The sequence below is a fragment of the Oncorhynchus keta genome, chromosome 19 (assembly GCF_023373465.1).
Source record: "Oncorhynchus keta strain PuntledgeMale-10-30-2019 chromosome 19, Oket_V2, whole genome shotgun sequence".
Classification (NCBI taxonomy): Eukaryota; Metazoa; Chordata; class Actinopteri; order Salmoniformes; family Salmonidae; genus Oncorhynchus; species Oncorhynchus keta.
The window spans coordinates 59,086,707-59,105,382 of NC_068439.1; the positions used below are offsets into that span (position 1 = coordinate 59,086,707).

The 18,676-nt window shown below is 49.8% G+C and overlaps 1 protein-coding gene across 1 annotated transcript; it reads right to left on the reverse strand.

The window, feature by feature from the left end:
* Positions 1 to 62: 62 nt before the first annotated feature.
* LOC127906013 (clathrin coat assembly protein AP180-like) lies at positions 63 to 18,392 on the reverse strand. Its single transcript, XM_052470872.1, has 10 exons — positions 17,807 to 18,392; positions 17,242 to 17,394; positions 11,737 to 11,879; positions 11,210 to 11,285; positions 1,938 to 2,040; positions 1,679 to 1,772; positions 1,226 to 1,337; positions 896 to 1,002; positions 690 to 731; positions 63 to 128 (listed from the first exon to the last, which is right to left on the reverse strand). The coding sequence occupies exons 2-10, from the start codon at positions 17,369 to 17,371 to the stop codon at positions 63 to 65; spliced, it is 873 nt and encodes a 290-aa protein (XP_052326832.1). The 5' UTR covers positions 17,372 to 17,394; positions 17,807 to 18,392.
* Positions 18,393 to 18,676: the final 284 nt, after the last annotated feature.

An 18,676-nucleotide genomic window follows, 5' to 3' on the forward strand; every position in this document is an offset into this window, starting at 1 on the left:
ACCAAGAGAGCCATTTCCGCATTTTAGCTCTTTTTGAAATGGTGTGTTTAGAGAGGGTCCTCTTACCCCTTCTTCCCCTCCAAGCTGTTCATGTGTGTCTCCAGAGACTCCAGGATGCTACTGGGAGCCTGAGGGTCAGAGAAGAGAGAATCAATCAGAGACACAGAAACAACAGGTTTATGTGACTGACTTCCTTACTCATCTGCATGCCAACACTTCAAATAACACAGCACCCAATTCTATTTCTATGGCAGCACCCCTCCAGACCCTTCATTTTGAACTCATCCCACTAACCCCACTTTTCTATGAACTCAACGGCCTGTAGAATGAAGTGTTCAGGAACATTTTTACTTAAACTCTTCAGTCGTTTGTGCACGGAAGCAAACACACATGCAAATACACACACAGACATGCACTGCAGTCAGAAGTGTCAGTCTGCAGAATTATCCCATGCTAAAACCCCATCCTCCCAAACAGGCACTCTGCCAAGCCACTCCACGTCTCTATGGTTACCGGGTCCTCGATAGGCTTAAAGGGACAGTCCTCATCGTCTGAGTCTATGAGGTTCGTCACCACTCGAGGGTGCAGACACTGGGATCGCAGGAGGGAGATTAGGATGGATGTATGTGTGTGTGTTACAACTATGCCATTATCCTTCCAGAGAGAAAGCACAAAGACCAGTGACTTACATAGTTGATGTCTGGAATGTCATTTTTTTCGACACCGACTGTCTGTGGAACAAAACACACACCAGAGACAACTTCACAATCATATCCGTGCATCATATAACCTTACGTTCCAAATAGAGACAGACACTGTATGTGAGCAATCACGGTGTGAGTTTCACTTGGATATAAGTCCGTTAGAATGCAGCCGGTTAGGAAGTTTCCTTTACCTCAGCGAGCTTCATGAACTCTCCAATCTTGGTGACCCTGGTGAGGAACCTCTTATAGATCTCCAAGGCCTCCTTGCAGTCGCTCTTCTTCATCTTAAAGTATTTCTCTACAGACATTTAACAGTTGTTAAGAATAAGAGCATCTTCTAAATCGCCACACGGTGAAAGGAAGTAACTTATCTTTTAATTGGTCTGCTTCCCAAATGGCACCCTATTCCCTTAATAGTACATTACTTTTGACCAGGGCCCATAGATCTGTGGTCAAAAGTGGTGCACTATAAAGGAAATACGGTGCAATTTGGGATGCACCCAATGACATGTCTAGCTCACCTAATAGATTGATGACCCCATCGTTGTAGGAGGCAAACAGCTTGACCAGATCCTTGAAGAGCAGTAGGAAAGCTGCGTTGATGATAGGGTTATTCAGCTCCTTGGGGTGGACCTGGGAGAGAGAGAGAGAGACCTTTCAAAAGCGTTTTATTCATGTAGTTCAACAGAAGATGAATTAAACTCCAGCAAAATTCTGCTGTACTAAAACATTGTACACCCCCACAGAAATACCAGGCTCAATAGAACAGATAGCATCATTGCTATTGAACGAGAGAGAGAGAAAGAGAAAATGTAACACAGGAAAATAAACAACAGGTAAACAGAAATCTTTGTGACCTGACATAGTACAGTGGTCAGCTTATTCACAAATGACCAAAGGCCCACAGACAGACAGATAGACAGGCAGGCAGACAGTTGTAAACAGATCAATGATAAACAGCATGTCCAACTCACATCAAACTCCAGCAGAGTGTCGATCTGGGTCTGCAGGACGGGCATGCCTTTTAACAGCTTGTCTGGAGCCATTGTCCTCATCACCCCTTCAGCACTGTGGAGGAAACACACAAGGGAAAGCATCACGAGGGCCTCATGGATGAGGTCAATTACAAAATGTCCTCAGTGACGAGGTGAATGACAGTATGAGGTGGGCCTCAGTGACGAGGTGAACAACAGGTGGGCCTCAGTGACGAGGAGAGACAGGGAAGTGACTGACCCCTTCTTGACTTTGGTGAAGTCGAAAGCCATCTGGCGATAGGCAAAGGCCCTCTCATTGAGGTAGCGGCCGTAACGTCTGATGAACGTAGACATGTCATAGCCTAGAGAAAGAAGAGAGCACCGCATTCATGTCACACCAAAGGTAAAGCTCCTGATGAAATGTAAAGGCCCTTCTGTTTTGCAAGTCATGTATCTGATTGTAGGGGAGTTTTGAAGGGGATTGAAGGGGAGGGTTGCAGTAGCTCTTTTTTTTGTTTACCTTAGTATGAGAGACAGTACGATGAGACAGGGGATCTATAATGAGACCAGCGCAAGACACTGGTGACAAGCGCAGGAAATCGCAATCAGAGGCAGGAAGTAGTTTAGTGTGCGTGTGAATGTGCGTGCAAGAGTGCATGGATGTGTGTACAGATGTAGGAACTCAATTTTAGCCAGTTTGCTACAGCAAGAAAATAATCGTGCAGCAACAGGAAATGTGAATTATTATGTGGAATATAATTAATGGACATTTTGGTAGGGGTTGATACTTGATATCCCTTACGAAAATGTATGACATTTCAAAGTGGAAATTAAAAACTTTAGAAGCCTTTTTAAACCTCAAATACACTACAAGTTTGAAATGTCCAGCATTGCAGGAAAGTTCTCTTGTTGTGGTTCTTAATGTTTTCCCCCATAATCCTGGACTATCAGACCACCATTTTATTACGTTTGCAATCGCAACAAATAATCTGTTCAGACCCCAAGGATCATCAAAAGCCATGCTATAAATTCTCTGACAACCCAAAGATTCCTAGATGCCCTTCCAGACTCCCTCCACATACCCAAGAACGTCAAGGTACAAAAATTGGTCAACCACCTGACTGAGGAACTTAATTTAACCTTGCGCAATACCCTAGACGCAGTCGCACCCATAAAAACAACAAAACATTTGTCATAAGAAACTAGCTCCCTGGTATACAGAAAATACCCGAGCTCTGAAGCAAGTTTCCAGAAAATTGGAATGGAAATGGCGCTATACCAAACTGGAAGTCTTCCGACTAGCTTGGATAGACAGTACCGTGTAGTAGAGCCCTCACTGCTGCTCGATCATCCTATTTTTCCAACTCAATTGAGGAAAATAAGAACAATCCAAAATGTATTTTTGATACTGTCGCAAAGCTAACTAAAAAGCAGCATTCCCCAAGTGAGGATGGCTTTCACTTCAGCAGTAATAAATTCATGAACTTCTTTGAGGAAAAGATCATGATCATTCGAAAGCAAATTACGGACTCCTCTTTAAATCTGCGTATTCCTCCAAAGCTCAGTTGTCCTGAATCTGCACAACTCTTCCTGGACCTAGGATCAAGGAAGACACTCAAGTTTTTTAATACTATATCTCTTGACACATTCATGAAAATAATCATGGCTTCTAAACCTTCAAGCTGCATACTGGACCCTATTCCAACTAAACTACAGAAAGAGCTGCTTCCTGTGCTTGACCCTCCTATGTTGAACATAATAAACGGCTCTTTATCCACCGGATGTGTACCAAACTCACTAAAAGTGTCAGTAATAAAGTAATATATATATATATATATATATTTTAAATCGGCTTGTACCAAAACTCCCATTCCTCTCAAAAATTTTAGAAAAAGCTGTTGCGCAGCAACTCACTGCCTTCCTGAAGACAAACAATGTATATGAAATGCTTCAGTCTGGTTTTAGACCCCATCATAGCCTTTTAATGGCGTCAGACCGAAGCTCTGCATCTGTCCTCGTGCTCCTAGACCTTAGTGCTGCTTTTGATACCATCGACCACCACATTCATTTGGAGAGATTGGAAACCCAAATTGGTCTACACAGACAAGTTCTGTCCTGGCTTAGATCTGATCTGTCAGAAAGATATCAGTTTGTCTCTGTAGATGGTTTGTCCTCTGACAAATCAACTGTACATTTCGATGTTCCTCAAGGCTCTGTTTTAGGACCACTATTGTTTTCACTATATATTTTACCTCTTCCTAATGTCATTCGGAAACGTAATGTTAACTTTCACTGCTATGTGGACGACACACAGCTGTACATTTTGATGAAACATGGTGAAGCCCCAAAATTGCACTTCCTGGAACCCTGTGTTTAAGACATAAGGAAGTGGATGGCAGAAAATATTCTACTTTTAAACTCGGACAAAACAGAGATGCTAGTTCTAGGTCCCAAGAAACAAAGATCTTCTGTTGAATCTACACATTAATCTTAATGGTTGTGCAGTCGTCTCAAATAAAACTGAAGGACCTCGGCGTTACTCTGGACCCTGATCTCTCTTTTGACGAACATATCAAGACTGCTTCAAGGACAGCTTTTTTCTTCTAGGTTAGACTACTGCAATGCTCTACTTTCCGGCTACCCGGATAAAACACTAAATAAACTTCAGTCAGTGCTTAACACTGCTGCTAGAATCTTGACTAGAACCAAAACTTTTTATCATATTACTCCAGTGCTAGCCTCTCTACACTGACTTCCTGTTAAGGCAAGGGCTGATATCAAGGTTTTACTGCTAACCTACAAAGCATTACATGGGCTTGCTCCTACCGATCTCTCTGATTTGGTCCTGCCGTACATACCTACACGTACGCTACGGTCACAAGACACAGGCCTCCTTATTGTCCCTAGAATGTCTAAACAAGCAGCTGGAGGCAGGGCTTTCTCCTATAGAGCTCAATGTTCATGGAATGGTCTGCCTATCCATGTGAGAGACGCAAACTCTGTCTCAACCTTTATTTATTGGAGACTCATCTCTTCAGTAGGTCCTATGATTGAGTGTAGTCTGGCCCAGGAGTGTGAAGGTGAACGGAAAGACACTGGAGCAACGAACCGCCCTTGCTGTCTCTGCCTGGCTGGTTCCTCTCTCTCCACTGGGATTCTCTGCCTCAAACCCTATTACAGGGGCTGGCTTACTGGTGCTCTTCCATGCCGTCACTAGGAGGGGTGCATCACTTGAGTGGGTTGAGTCTGATATCTTCCTCTCCGGGTTCGTGCCCTCTATTGGTGTGGGGGCTGTACTTTGGCACAGTGGGTGGGGTTATATCCTGCCTGTTTGGGCCTGTCTGGGGATATCATCGGACAGGGCCACAGTGTCTCCCGACCCCTCCTGTCTCAGTCTCCAGTATTTATGCTGCAATAGATTGTGTCGGGGGGCTAGGGTCAGTCTGTTATATCTGAAGTATTTCTCCTGTCCCCAGTCCACCTGGTCATGCTGCTGCTCCAGTTTCAACTGTTCTGCCTGCGGCTATGGAACCCTGACCTGTTCACCGGATGTGCTACCTGTCCCAGACCTGCTGTTTTCAGCTCTCAAGAGACAGCAGGAGCGATAGAGATACTGACCTGAGCCAACTGACATTTACTCCTGAAGTGCTGACCTGTTGCACCCTCTACAACCACAGTGATTATTATTATTATTTGACCCAGCTGGTCATCTATGAACATTTGAACATCTTGGCCATGTACTGTTATAATCTCCACCGGGCACATCCAGAAGAGGACTGGCCATCCCTCATAGCCTGGTTCCTCTCTAGGTTTCTTCCTAGGTTCTGGCCTTTCTAGGGAGTTTTTCCAAGCCACCGTGCATCTACACCTGCATTGCTTGCTGTTTGTTGTTTTAGGCTGGGTTTCTGTACAGCACTTGGTGTAAGAAGGGATTTATAAATACATTTGATTGATTGAATGATTGATTAAGATACCACATCTGTACATGTACAGTACTATGTTTCGCATGTGCACATTGCATGCTTTCTACTGTTCATTATGCAATTAAAAGGCCAGCAATTTCTTCTCTTTCCAGATGGCCCGTCTCCTCCGGTCTCCTCCTCCTTCAAATCCCTCCTGTCTCTGCCTCTCGTCCTGTCTCTGCCTCTCGTCCTGTCTCTGCCTCTCGTCCTGTCTCTGCCTCTCGTCCTGTCTCTGCCTCTCGTCCTGTCTCTCTCTCCTGTCTCTCTCTCCACCTGTCCTGTCCACCTGTCTCTGCCTCTCCACCTGTCTCTGCCTCTCCACCTGTCTCTGCCTCTCTGCCTCTCTCCACCTGTCTCTGCCTCTCTGTCCACCTGTCTCTGCCTCTCCTGTCTCTCCTGTCTCTGCTGTCTCTGCCTCTCCTCCTGTCTCTGCCTCTCCTCCTGTCTCTGCCTCTCCTCCTGTCTCTGCCTCTCCTCCTGTCTCTGCCTCTCCTCCTGTCTCTGCTTTATAAATACATGTGATTGATTGATTGATTAAGATCCCACATCTGTACACGTACAGTATTATGTTTCATGTGTGCACATTGCATGCTTGCTCCTGTTCGTTATGAAATTATAAGGCCAGCAATTTCTTCTCTTTCCAGATGGCCCATCTCTTCCTATCCTCCTGTCTACTCAGCCTCTCCTCCTGTCTCCGCCTCCCTCCTGTCTCTTCTTCTCTTTGTCTCTCCTCCTGTCTCTTCTTCTCTCTGCCTCTCCTACAGTCAATTATTCTCTCCGCCTCTCCTCCTGTCTCTTCTTCTCTCCTGTCTCTTCTTCTCTCCGCCTCTACTCCTGTCTCTTCTTCTCTCCGCCTGTCTCTTCTTCTCTCCGCCTGTCTCTTCTTCTCTCCGCCTGTCTCTTCTTCTCTCCTCCTGTCTCTTCTTCTCTCCTCCTGTCTCTTCTTCTCTCCTCCTGTCTCTTCTTCTCTCCTCCTGTCTCTTCTTCTCTCCGCCTGTCTCTTCTTCTCTCCTCCAGTCTCTTCTTCTCTCCTCCTGTCTCTTCTTCTCTCCTCCTGTCTCTTCTTCTCTCCTCCTGTCTCTTCTTCTCTCCTCCTGTCTCTTCTCTCTCCTCTGTCCGCCTCTCTCCCGTCTCCGCCTGTCTCTTCTCTCTGCCTCTCCTCCAGTCTCTTCTCTCTCTCCTCTCCTCCTGTCTCTCTGCCTCTCCTCTGTCCTTCTTCTCCTCCTGTCTCTTCTTCTCTCCTCCTGTCTCTTCTTCTCTCCTCCTGTCTCTTCTTCTCTCCTCCTGTCTATTCTTCTCTCCTCCTGTCTATTCTTCTCCGCCTGTCTCCAACTCTCTCTCCCTCTCCTCCCGTCTCCGCCTCTCTCTGCCTCTCCTCCAGTCTCCGCCTCTCTCCCTGCTCTCTCTCCCCGTCTCACCCTCTCTGCCTCTCTCCGTCTCCACCTCTCCCCCTGTCTGCCTCTCTCTCCTCCCGTCTCCACCTCTCTCTGCCTCTCCTCCCGTCTCCGCCTCTCTCTGCCTCTCCTCCCGTCTCCGCCTCTCTCTGCCTCTCCTCCCGTCTCCGCCTCTCCCCCCTCTCTCTGCCTCTCCTCCCGTCTCCGCCTCTCTCTGCCTCTCCTCCCGTCTCCGCCTCTCTCTGCCTCTCCTCCCGTCTCCGCCTCTCTCTGCCTCTCCCCCGTCTCCGCCTCTCTCTGCCTCTCCTCCCGTCTCCGCCTCTCTCTGCCTCTCCTCCCGTCTCCGCCTCTCTCTGCCTCTCCTCCCGTCTCCGCCTCTCTCTGCCTCTCCTCCAGTCTCCGCCTCTCTCTGCCTCTCCTCCGTCTCCTCCTCTCTCTGCCTCTCCTCCCGTCTCTGCCTCTCCCCCCGTCTCCGCCTCTCTCTGCCTCTCCTCCTGTCTCATCTTCTCTCCGCCTCTCCTCCTGTCTCTTCCTCTCTCCGCCTCTCCTCCAGTCTCTTCTTCTCTCCGCCTCTCCTCTTGTCTCTTCTTCTCACCGCCTGTCTTTTCTTCTTCTCACCGCCTGTCTTTTCTTCTCTCCTCCCGTCTCCGCCCCTCTCTGCCTCTCCTCCCGTCTCCGCCTCTCTCTGCCTCTCCTCCCGTTTCCGCCTCTCTCTGCCTCTCCTCCCGTCTCCGCTCTCGCCTCTCTGCCCTCTCTCCCGCCTCCGCCCTCTGCCCTCTCTCCCCTCTCCGCCTGTCTCTTCTTCTCCCGCCTGTCTCCGCCTCGCCTCTCTCTCCTGCCTCTCCCGTCTCCGCCTCTCCTGCCTCTCCCCATCTCCGCCTCTCTCTGCCTCTCCTCCCGCCTCTCCGCCTCTCTCTGCCTCTCCCCCATCTCCGCCTCTCTCTGCCTCTCCCCCGTCTCCGCCTCTCTCTGCCTCTCCCCCAGTCTCCGCCTCTCTCTGCCTCTCCCCCGTCTCCGCCTCTCTCTGCCTCTCCCCCGTCTCCGCCTCTCTGCCCTCTCCCCTCTCTCTGCCTCTCTGCCTCTCCCCTCTCCGCCTCCCCTCCTGCCTCTCCCCGTCTCCGCCTCTCTCTGCCTCTCCCCCGTCTCCGCCTCTCCCCCCGTCTCCGCCGCTCTCTGCCTCTCTCCCCCAGTCTCCGCCTCTCTCTGCCTCTCCCCCCAGTCTCCGCCGCTCTCTGCCTCTCTCTCCGCCTCTCTCCGCCTCGCCTCTCTCTGCCTCTCTGCCTCTCCCCCGTCTCCGCCTCTCCTCCCGTCTCCGCCCCCTCTGCCTCTCCTCCCGTCTCCGCTGCCTCTCCTCCCGTCTCTCTCTCTGCCTCTCCTCCCGTCTCCGCCCTCTCTGCCTCTCCTCCCGTCTCTCTCTGCCTCTCCCCCGTCTCTCCTGCCTCTCTCTGCCTCTCCTCCCGTCTCCGCCTCTCTCTGCCTCTGCCTCTCCCCCGTCTCCGCCTCTCTCTGCCTCTCCTCCCGTCTCCGCCTCCTCCCCGTCTGCCTCTCCTCCCGTCTCCGCCCTCTCTCTGCCTCTCCTCCCGTCTCCGCCTCTCTCTGCCTCTCCCCCCGTCTCCGCCTCTCTCTGCCTCTCCTCCCGTCTCCGCCTCTCTCCACCTCCTCTCTCTCTGCCTCTCCTCCCGTCTCTCTGCCTCTCTCTGCTCTCCTCTCCTCCCGTCTCCCTCTCTGCCTCTCCTCCCGTCTCCGCCCCTCTCTGCCTCTCCTCCCGTCTCCGCCCCTCTCTGCCTCTCCTCCCCTCTCCGCCTCTCTCCCCGTCTCCGCCCCTCTCTGCCTCTCCTCCCGTCTCAGCCTTTCTCTGCCTCTCCTCCCGTCTCCGCCTCTCTATGCCTCTCCTCCAGTCTCCGCCTCCGCATCTCCTCCCGCCTCCCGTCTCCGCCCCTCTCTGCCTCTCCTCCCATCTCCGCCTCTCCTCCTGTCTCTTCTTCTCACCGCCTGTCTTTTCTTCTCTCCTCCTGTCTCCGCCTCTCTCCCCGCCTCTCTCTCTACCTCCTCCCGTCTCCGACTCTCTCTACCACTCCTCCCGTCTCTGCCCCTCTCTGCCTCTCCTCCCATCTCCGCCTCTCTCCTGCCTCTCCCGTCTCCGCCTGTCTCTCTGCCTCTCCTCCCTGTCTCCCGCCCTCTCTCTGCCTCTCCTCCCGTCTCCGCCTCTCTCTGCCTCTCCCCCTCTCCGCCTCTCCGCCTCTCTCTGCCTCTCCCCGTCTCCGCCTCTCTCTGCCTCTCCCCCCGTCTCCGCCTCTCTCTGCCTCTCCCCCGTCTCCGCCTCTCTTCTGCCTCTGCCCTCCCGTCTCCGCCTGTCTCTGCCTCCCTCCTCCCGTCTCTCTGCCTCCGCCTCTCTGCCTCCCTCCGTCTCCGCCTCTCTCTGCCTCTCCCGTCTCCGCCTCTCCCGTCTCCGCCTCTCTCTGCCTCCCCCGTCTCCGCCTCTCTCTGCCTCTCCCCCCGTCTCCGCCTCTCTCTGCCTCTCCCCCCGTCTCCGCACCTCTCTCTCTCTCTGCCTCTCCTCCCGTCTCCGCTCTCTCTCTCTCTCTCCGCCTCTCTCTCCTCCCCGTCTCCGCTCTCTCTACGCCTCTCCCCCCGTCTCCGCCTCTCTCTGCCTCTCCCCCGTCTCCGCCTCTCTCTGCCCTCCTCTCCCCATCTCCGCCTCTCTCTGCCCTCTCCTCTGTCTCCCCTCTCTCTGCCTCTCCCCCCGTCTCCGCCTCTCTCCCGTCTCCGCCCTCTCTGCCTCTCCCCCGTCTCCGTCTCTGCCTCTCCCCCGTCTCCGCCTCTCTCTGCCTCTCCCCCGTCTCCGCCTCTCTCCTCTGCCTCTCCCTCCCCTCTCCCTCCCCGTCTCCGCCTCTCTCTGCCCTCCCCCTCTCCGCCTCTCTCTGCCTCTCCCCTCTCCGCCCCGTCTCCGCCTCTCCCCGTCTCCGCCTCTGCCTCTCCTCCCGTCTCCGCCTCTCTCTGCCTCTCCCCCCGTCTCCGCCTCTCTCTGCCTCTCCTCCGTCTCCGCCTCTCTCTGCCTCTCCCCCCGTCTCCGCCTCTCTCTGCCTCTCCCCGTCTCCGCTCTCTCTGCCTCTCCCCCGTCTCCGCCCCTCTCTGCCTCTCCCCCGTCTCTCCGCCTCCTCTCCCCCGCCTCCGCCCCTCTCTGCCCGTCTCCGCCTCTCTCTGCCCGTCTCCTTCTCTCTCCCGTCTCCGCCTCTCTCTCCTCTCTCCCCCGTCTCCGCCTCTCTCTGCCTCTCCCCCCGTCTCCGCCTCTCTCTGCCTCTCCCCCCGTCTCCGCCTCTCTCTGCCTCTCCCCCGTCTCCGCCTCTCTCTGCCTCTTCCCCCCCGTCTCCGCCTCTCTCTGCCTCTCCCCCGTCTCCGCCTCTCTCTGCCTCTCCCCCCGTCCCGTCTCCGCTGCCTCTCCCCTCTCTGCCTCCCCCCTCTCTGCCTCTCCCCCTCCCGCCTCTCTCTCCTCCCCCTCTCCGCCTCTCTCTGCCTCTCCCCCGTCTCCGCCTCTCTCTCTCTGCCTCCCCCGTCTCCGCCTCTCTCTGCCTCTCCCCCCGTCTCCGCCTCTCTCTGCCTCTCCCCCGTCTCCGCCTCTCTCCCCGTCTCCGCCCCTCCTCTCTGCCTCTCCTCCCGTCTCAGCCTTTCTCTGCCTCTCCTCCCGTCTCCGCCTCTCTATGCCTCTCCTCCAGTCTCCGCCTCCGCCTCTCCTCCCGCCTCCCGTCTCTGCCCATCTCCGCCTCTCCTCCTGTCTCTTCTTCTCACCGCCTGTCTTTTCTTCTCTCCTCCTGTCTCCGCGTCTCCGCCTCTCTTTGCCTCTCCCCCGTCTCCGCCTCTCTCTGCCTCTCCCCCCGTCTCCGCCTCTCTCTGCCTCTCCCCCCGTCTCCGCCTCTCTCTGCCTCTCCCCCCGTCTCCGCCTCTCTCTGCCTCTCCTCCCGTCTCCGCCTCTCTCTGCCCACTCCTCCCGTCTCCGCCTCTCTCTGCCTCTCCCCCAGTCTCCGCCTCTCTTGGACCACTCCTCCCGTCTCCGCCTCTCTCTGCCACTCCTCCCGTCTCCGCACCTCTCTCTCTCTGCCTCTCCTCCCGTCTCCGCCTCTCTCCCAGTCTCCATCTCTCTCTCTCTCTCTCTACAAACATACAGGAAGTGCACTTACCGTGGGAGCCTGTTTTGTCGATAAAGTTGCTGAGGTTGAACAGAGCGGTCCTGGAGGCCAGGTATTGGATGAACCTCTGAGGAAGCAGAATGACAATAAGGCACTGACACTCTGAAACACCTTACAATGAAATAGGCTGATTAAACAAAACCAGAATCCAAGAAAAAAATAATCAAGACAAATTAGGGCATATTTACTGAAATAGTCAACTACAAAATGAGTGCTAGTATGTTAGTCCAAAATTGAGACTTTATAATTTACAGTGTGTGAAAGCATGTATTTTGCAATACAGCAACTCAATAAGTAAATATAGCTCCAGACAAACACAATGGTGATTGATGAAACATGAAACCATGTTTCAGAACGAGCTCTCGTCTGCAGCCATACTAATAGCACTGTTTCCAGCACCATGGACAGCCACACTCACAGCTCCCCTGGGATGAATCAAGACAGCCGTGTAGCTGTCCATGGCGCTCAAACAGTCCTAATTGGTTTTGTGGTTGTGCACTAAATTGCTGCCCTCTGACCTCGTTTCCATGGACACACATGTGGTGTGTGGTGACTAGGGCCTTGAAGACTACAATCCAGCTGGCGTTGGTGGCCCTCTCAAACAGAGTGTCGGCCATCTGAGGGATGTTCACATTGGTCGCATTGGTAGCCGATATCAGATCTGAAATACATACAGATAGGTTTGTTAGTACTGTGGGGAGAGGCTGTTCGTTCAGCTCAGTGAAACGGTTCTCTTATTGATTGTCGATCCGTGAAACGGTCAGACATTTTGAGACAGTGGAATATAGCAGGATTTGTTAGGATATCTCAAGGTATTTAAAGAGGTGTAAAATCATGATGAGTAAGTACAATTTCAAAGTGTTAAGACATGCTGACTGCCAAGAAAACATGTAATGTGCTGCCGTAGCTGATAGTGAAGCCTCACCCCAGGTCAAATGAGATTCAGTCTGCCTTGCTCCATTCATGTGCTCTGTGATTTTTGGAGTAGGAGTGCTGAGCTGTGTGTGTGTGTGTGTGGTGGGGGGGGGGATTCTGCTACTGGAATGTGTGAAAGCCATAAAACAGCCTCTGGGGGTTGTTCACTTCACTGTGTACCTAGTGGAGCTAGGCATTGCCGAGTCAGAAATCCATTTGGGAGTCAGGACACACATACCAAGCCTCAAAGAGCCACCAACACTGCTGGAAAGGATCCAACACACAGATAGAAGTAGTGCACACACACACAGAGACAAACCTTCCTGCCATTTAGACAGACTGATCGACAGGTCTGACTCAGAGAGCAATCACCTCAACTCAGCTCTTTGGGATACAGTAGATGACAGATTAGCTGCTCGGAAGAGAGAGGGGGATATGGGATATGAGATCGGGAAGGTGGCTATAAATCATAGCCAAACCGTGTTTCTGTACTTCCAAAAGGTGGAAGCTTGTCCTGCCAAGGGATGGAAAGCTGCAATATTATCAAACAACACTGACCAGACTAAAAAGAGAGAGGGGATGCATGATGAAGGCTTGTTAGTCATTTCATGGTCAAAGGGCAGGGGCTTTGTCCACAGATTAATATAAATCAGTAAGGAGTCTGGTGTGGTGACCCCTCTCCCAACAGCCACACACACACACACACACACACACACACACACACACACACACACACACACACACACACACACACACACGAGAACAAACAAACACCTCTCCAGTTATAAGCTTTTGTGTCCAATTTTTGGTAAACGTTGACTGATGTACTGCCTGTACATTCTTATAAAAAACAGGTGCCATCTAGAGCCTGAAAGGGTTTTTCGGCAGTCCCCACCGGAGGAACCTTTGAAGAACACTTTTTGGTTTCAGGTAGAACCTCTCTGGGTTCCATGAAGAACCCTTTCCACAGAGGGCCAACCGAAGAACCCTTTCATGTTCTCTCTCTCCTAAATGTGTCTGCCTCTCTCAGTAAAACAGTTGGTGATGACAGCCATAATATTCATGTCTGTCCCTGCTTTGCTTGGCTTCCTACACAGCTCAACCATATATTCCATCTCAACAGGCAACCCTGTGTGTGGAATATTTGTGGCCCACAATTTTGTTTCCCACACAAACGTGTTCACACACACACACACACACGTTTGTGTGTGTGTGTAAGTCTAATGATGATTGACTGATCTAAATAAAGACTCAGTAATCCACAGCAGACAGGAGAGCTGTAAAAATTAACTGGTAGGGGAGTCTATAACAAGGCACACAGGACTGTGTGTGTGCATGTGCGTGTGTGTGCGGGCGGGCGTGCATATGCTTGTGGCCTGCCTGGGTGTGTGTATTGTTGTACTCACACACCAGACTTCTCCGAGGTTAGAGTGACTGGAATAGGCCAGATTAAAATCAACTAGAAGCCAGCGTATAGACGCCAACCCATTACCCTAACAACACTCCTATGAGACCACACACACACTTGTTAAGCTTGTCCAGAGGTATCAGCTCAATGATTCACTTAGCAGATGACTGAAAACGCCCACACACACACAAGCTGTGCCCATGCATAAAAACATGCATACGGGTATAGGCTGCACTGACCACTAAACCAGTGATTCCTGTCGCATCACTGATCTTCAATGTATTTTTATCATATTGCTCAGAAGGAACAGGTTTTTCAAATTTAACGAACTGTGTTTCACCACAAGAGGGAACAAGAAGAGTCCGATCAAAATGAAATACATTTCAGACATCTCGCTCCTTCAGAGTAAGAACCAATAAAAAAAAACATTGAAACCCATTTCTCACTCTGAAACACCAAAACAAGACAGAAAATATCATTCTAAGGATATGCTACTGCCCAAAATGACTATCTGTTGAAGCACTCTGGAGGCGTTTGCCCGCCACTGTGCCTTTCCAGAACCCCCCTTTGTGTCAGCCCGAGTCTTTGACCCGCTCTACAATCTGTTTCCATGGCAACCGGACTGCCTCTCATGGGTCAGCAATCATGACACAATGATGATGGACAACAACTATCTTCTCTGTTACAATGGCTTCATACAAAGACTAGAGGGGTAATGTTTGATGTATCATCATATTGGCACATCAATGTCTGTGGCAAAGTGTATAGGGTCATTGAGATGTACTATACTCTTATTCCATTTCCATGTCTAGACCATTATCTGTGGAATCTATGCGTTATGCCATCAAACTTAAGGCCAAGAGATATGTAATATACAGTACCAGTCAAAAGTTGGCACACCTACTCATTCCAGGGTTTTTCTTTATTTGTACTATTTTCTACATTGCAGAATAATAGTGAAGACATCAAAACTATGAAACGACACATATGGAATCATGTAGTAATCAAAAAAGTTCAACAAAACCAAATATATTTTAGATTCTTCAAAGTATACACCTTGACAGCTTTGCACACTCTTGGCATTCTCTCAACCAGCTTCATGAGGAGGTCACATGGAATGCATTTCAATTAACAGGTGTGCCTTGTTAAAAGTTCATTTGTGGAATTTCTTTCCTTCCTAAAGTGTTTGAGCCAATCAGTTGTGTTGTGACAAGGTAGGGGTGGTATACAGAAGAAGGCCCTATTTGGTAAAAGACATACCTTCTTTATTTAGGTTGTTGGCAGAACAGGTCTACTAAGCCTCACGTATGGCGGCACCGTACAGTTTTTTGACCGCTACACCACTAAGCTGCTACTAGTCTATACCTTTGTTTACAGTTTAAATCTGACCGCTTTGCCTTTGATTATCTATGGAATATAGCTTATGAAATGACCTTTTGTTTGGAGAACTTTGAACGCTCTGTTCTGTGGTTGCTTTGGAAGCGCGTCTGACTACGGCATCACATACCTGAGGCCTCAAGGCAAGTTTGGAATTGGATTATCCCTGAGGAGATGACAAATAATATGCCCTACTAGAGTTTCCAATAATATATTTAGGTTAGACGGAGCCCTTGCCTAAAAATGTTGGCCTAATTAAATGTTTTGGTGTTTGAAGCCTTGAATGTTGCCTTGAGGGCATTAACTATGTGGCAAGAAAATAAGATAAGGGAGACATTGTGCCCTATTTTTATTTAATTTGAAGGGCCATGAAATCGATATACATTGTACATGTACTAGGATTAACTGCAAGGCAAGAGACATCGCTACAGGTACTCAACAATCAATGTCACAACACAGACAAGACACAGACAATATCCTTCCATCTCGATAAAGCCCGGATCCATTTGCATTGTGCTTTGTTTATTCACGCTTATCGTATTTGGTTAACATGTGTAAAAAATTAACTACCACAGTAAACATACACTGAGTATACCAAACATTAGGAACACCTTCCTAATATGGAGTTGAACCCCCTTCCCCATTTTGCCCTCAGAAGAGACGCAATTCGTCAGGGCATGGACTCTGAAAGGTGTCGAAAGCGTTCCACAGAGATGCTGGTCAATTCTGACTCCAATGCTTCCCACAGTTGTGTCAAGTTGGCTGGATGTCCTTTGGGTGGTGGACCATTCTTGATACACACAGGAAACTGTTGAGTGGGAAAAACCCAACAGCGTTGCAGTTCTTGACACAAACCAGTATGCCTGGCATCTACTACCATACCCGGTTCAAAGGCACTTCAATCTTTTGTCTTGCCCATTCACCCTTTGAATGGCACACATACACCATCCGTGTCTCAATTGTCCCCAGTCTTAAAGATCCTTCTTTAACCTGTCTCCTCCCCTAACAAGTGGCATCAATAAGGGATCATAGCATTCACCTGGTCAGTTTGAGCCATGGAAAGAGCAGGACATATGTGTATTTTGTTGGGTAAGAATCTCCCTTCTCTGGACAGCCATACTCTTGAGTTCTCTGCCTCTCTCTCTCTCTCTCTCTCTGCAATGCTACGCTAATCCCAAGCAGTCTCCTGCCTACTTTAGCATGGTCACCTTTGGCTGTGTAAATAATAGAGGCCAGTCATTGGCTGATTAATGCATTATTCAGTGGGGAGCGTATCACACGACATAAGTTCTGAGTCTTGCTAGACCTAGCCTGAGACTGGGCCGGCCACCTGACCACACACACAGGCAGGTGGAACACCATTCATCCACGAGTGCTTTAGTTTGACTCGGGCTGCTAGGCCCTATGCCAGCGATTCATATTGTCTTGTCATGAGGCGGACCCGGATTCTTTATGGAAGTAGCGCTGATGCAGGGAAAATTGGATACTGGTGAATAAGCAGAATTGGACGTTAAGGTCTATCTATCTACAGTAGGCCTACATCTATATGTTTTATAGTCGTTGCCCATTTAATTCACACTTGATACAGTGTATAGTGTATAGGCTACACCTTTGAAACAAAGTGAGGAAGCTCTTTAGCTTATCAATAACAAAGACAACTACAGTAGCAGACACTGCAGCTGTTGAAGACATGCACTCCTGCCATATGTATCACTTAAGGGAAGCTTGGGAGGTGTAGTGTGCAAGGACAAGTGAACAAGAGAAAATGTCATGTATTGTGACTAGGCCTCTGTGTGAGTCAGTCTGTTTTGAGTCATGACCACCTTTCTCTCCAATCACTGTGAGCTACACATGTAGGATGACTAGGGGTCACCATTGGGGTCATCTCCATGGTAACATCAATACATGGTAGGCCTCTGGTCATGCAGGGCAGGAGCATAGAAATGTAATGCATTGGTTGATGATTCAACAAGCTCTCAGTCTCACATCAGAATTAGACAACATTTCTAAGTTGTTCCAAACATCACATTTCTAAGGGTTAAGGTTAATGTATTAATCTTAAGGTTAATGTATTAACTCTGAATGTTTAAATTAAGGCATGAGATTTGGGATTTGGGAATCTCAAATACAACGTTCTATGGCTGGATTCGAACATGCAACGTTTGGCATCAGAGGCATATGTTTACAATGGATGTAATCTAATAAATTCATGATGCAGTGTTCTTCACCTGATAGTGTGTGTGTGTGTGTGTGTGTGTGTGTGTGTGTGTGTGTGTGTGTGTGTTGAGAGAGAGAGAAAGGGTGGGGATGAGAATGCACTTACATTCCAGGTGCTTTTTCTTGGGCGCCATCACCTCGTGAGTGGTGGCTTTGCAGACGGCGCGAGATACCTCTGATCCCGTCAACTGGTACTGCGCAGCGGCAATACGATCCGTGAGCGTCTGCCCCGACATTTTCTCCTCGTGTAGTCGACCACCTTAAGAATTGATTTAACCAAAGAGAGAAATAAAAGGCGGTCTTGCTACAGGTATACGGGTATCAACAATGCCAGTGCTGTGCGATCCTCTCCAAATCTCCCACGTATAGGCCTGTGACCTTCTGGATGGGCGAACAATTTGCAATATTAGCTCAAATAAATAAATCAATATTTCATTAAATAATTGGGTCACGTTGTTGTGTGCTCTGACCTGGGTAGACTTAAACAATATTGCCTTCTTCCTTCTGTGTCCCGCTATACCGTTCAATTCAGCACCTTGGATAAAGTCACTCTTACGTAACACTACGCTAGAAATACAATGTCTTTCCTCAGCCGACAGCAATAAAGCAATAATAAAGAAGCAATCAGGAGATTGAAAACGTTGCGACCGCGCAGCGTTTCTTATCCTTACAATGAATGGGTTTGGCCAAATGTCCAACCTTCGTCAAACATACATATTCCGTTATCCGTTTTGCAGGAGCATCGGATACACAGTCAGTGTTTCCTTCTCCACGACGCACGGAAAAAAGGCAAACCGAAGGAGTCAAATGCACCGGGGCGCTTTCAAAATAACGATTTTGTAGTGACGCACAGTCGACTCGTTGATTAAAATCTTCGCTCCGGACGTTTTCTTCTGATCAAGAATGTCTGATAGAGAAGGACAACGAGCCTCTGTCGATAGCAGATGTGCCTCTAACCCCTGTGCCAAGAGCCAACACTGACCGGCGCACCAATCCAAGGAGGCTGAATAGGCTACTAGGCTATAGTGTATGGAGATGTTGTTATTAATAATTGTGTCTTCCACTCACTCGAATGTATGTTTATTTGGACTATATATCCTCTCCCCCCGTGCAATGTTAGGACAGGGTCAGGTGACACTTCATTAACAAACCGACACACGTCCATCCCACGCTCACCGTGGCGCGTTCTTAAAGGGGAATATTCCTAGGCCTACTGTATAGCCTAGCAATCATATCATTAATATGTCAAAGGGTTTACGAGTGAGCACTACTGCAATGGTGCAAAATATCAAAGAGACAGATTTGAACCCACTGCGCACAGGAAGTATATTTTCCAAATGGCCCGTGCCCTCGTGATGCTACTCGCTCTCCCATTACAACTGTTAGTATCCTTCCCTGCGGTTGTTTACCCTGGTCATTGACACGTTGCCACACACGTATAGGCTTTATTATGCCCTATAATTAGCATGTATTGCCTAGAGCAAAGTTATTATAGTTTTGTGTTTTTATATTAGTTTTTATTTCTATTCGTTTTTGTATTA

Coding starts and splice junctions, on each gene's coding strand:
- LOC127906013 (XM_052470872.1), bottom strand. CDS start 17,371: ATGTCGGGGCAGACGCTCACGGATCGTATTGCCGCTGCGCAGTACCAG. Junction 2,041..11,209: donor CGACAAAACAGGCTCCCACG/GTAAGTGCACTT, acceptor TTCTTTCTCTAG/GCTATGACATGTCTACGTTC. Junction 1,773..1,937: donor TTCACCAAAGTCAAGAAGGG/GTCAGTCACTTC, acceptor TTTCCTCCACAG/TGCTGAAGGGGTGATGAGGA.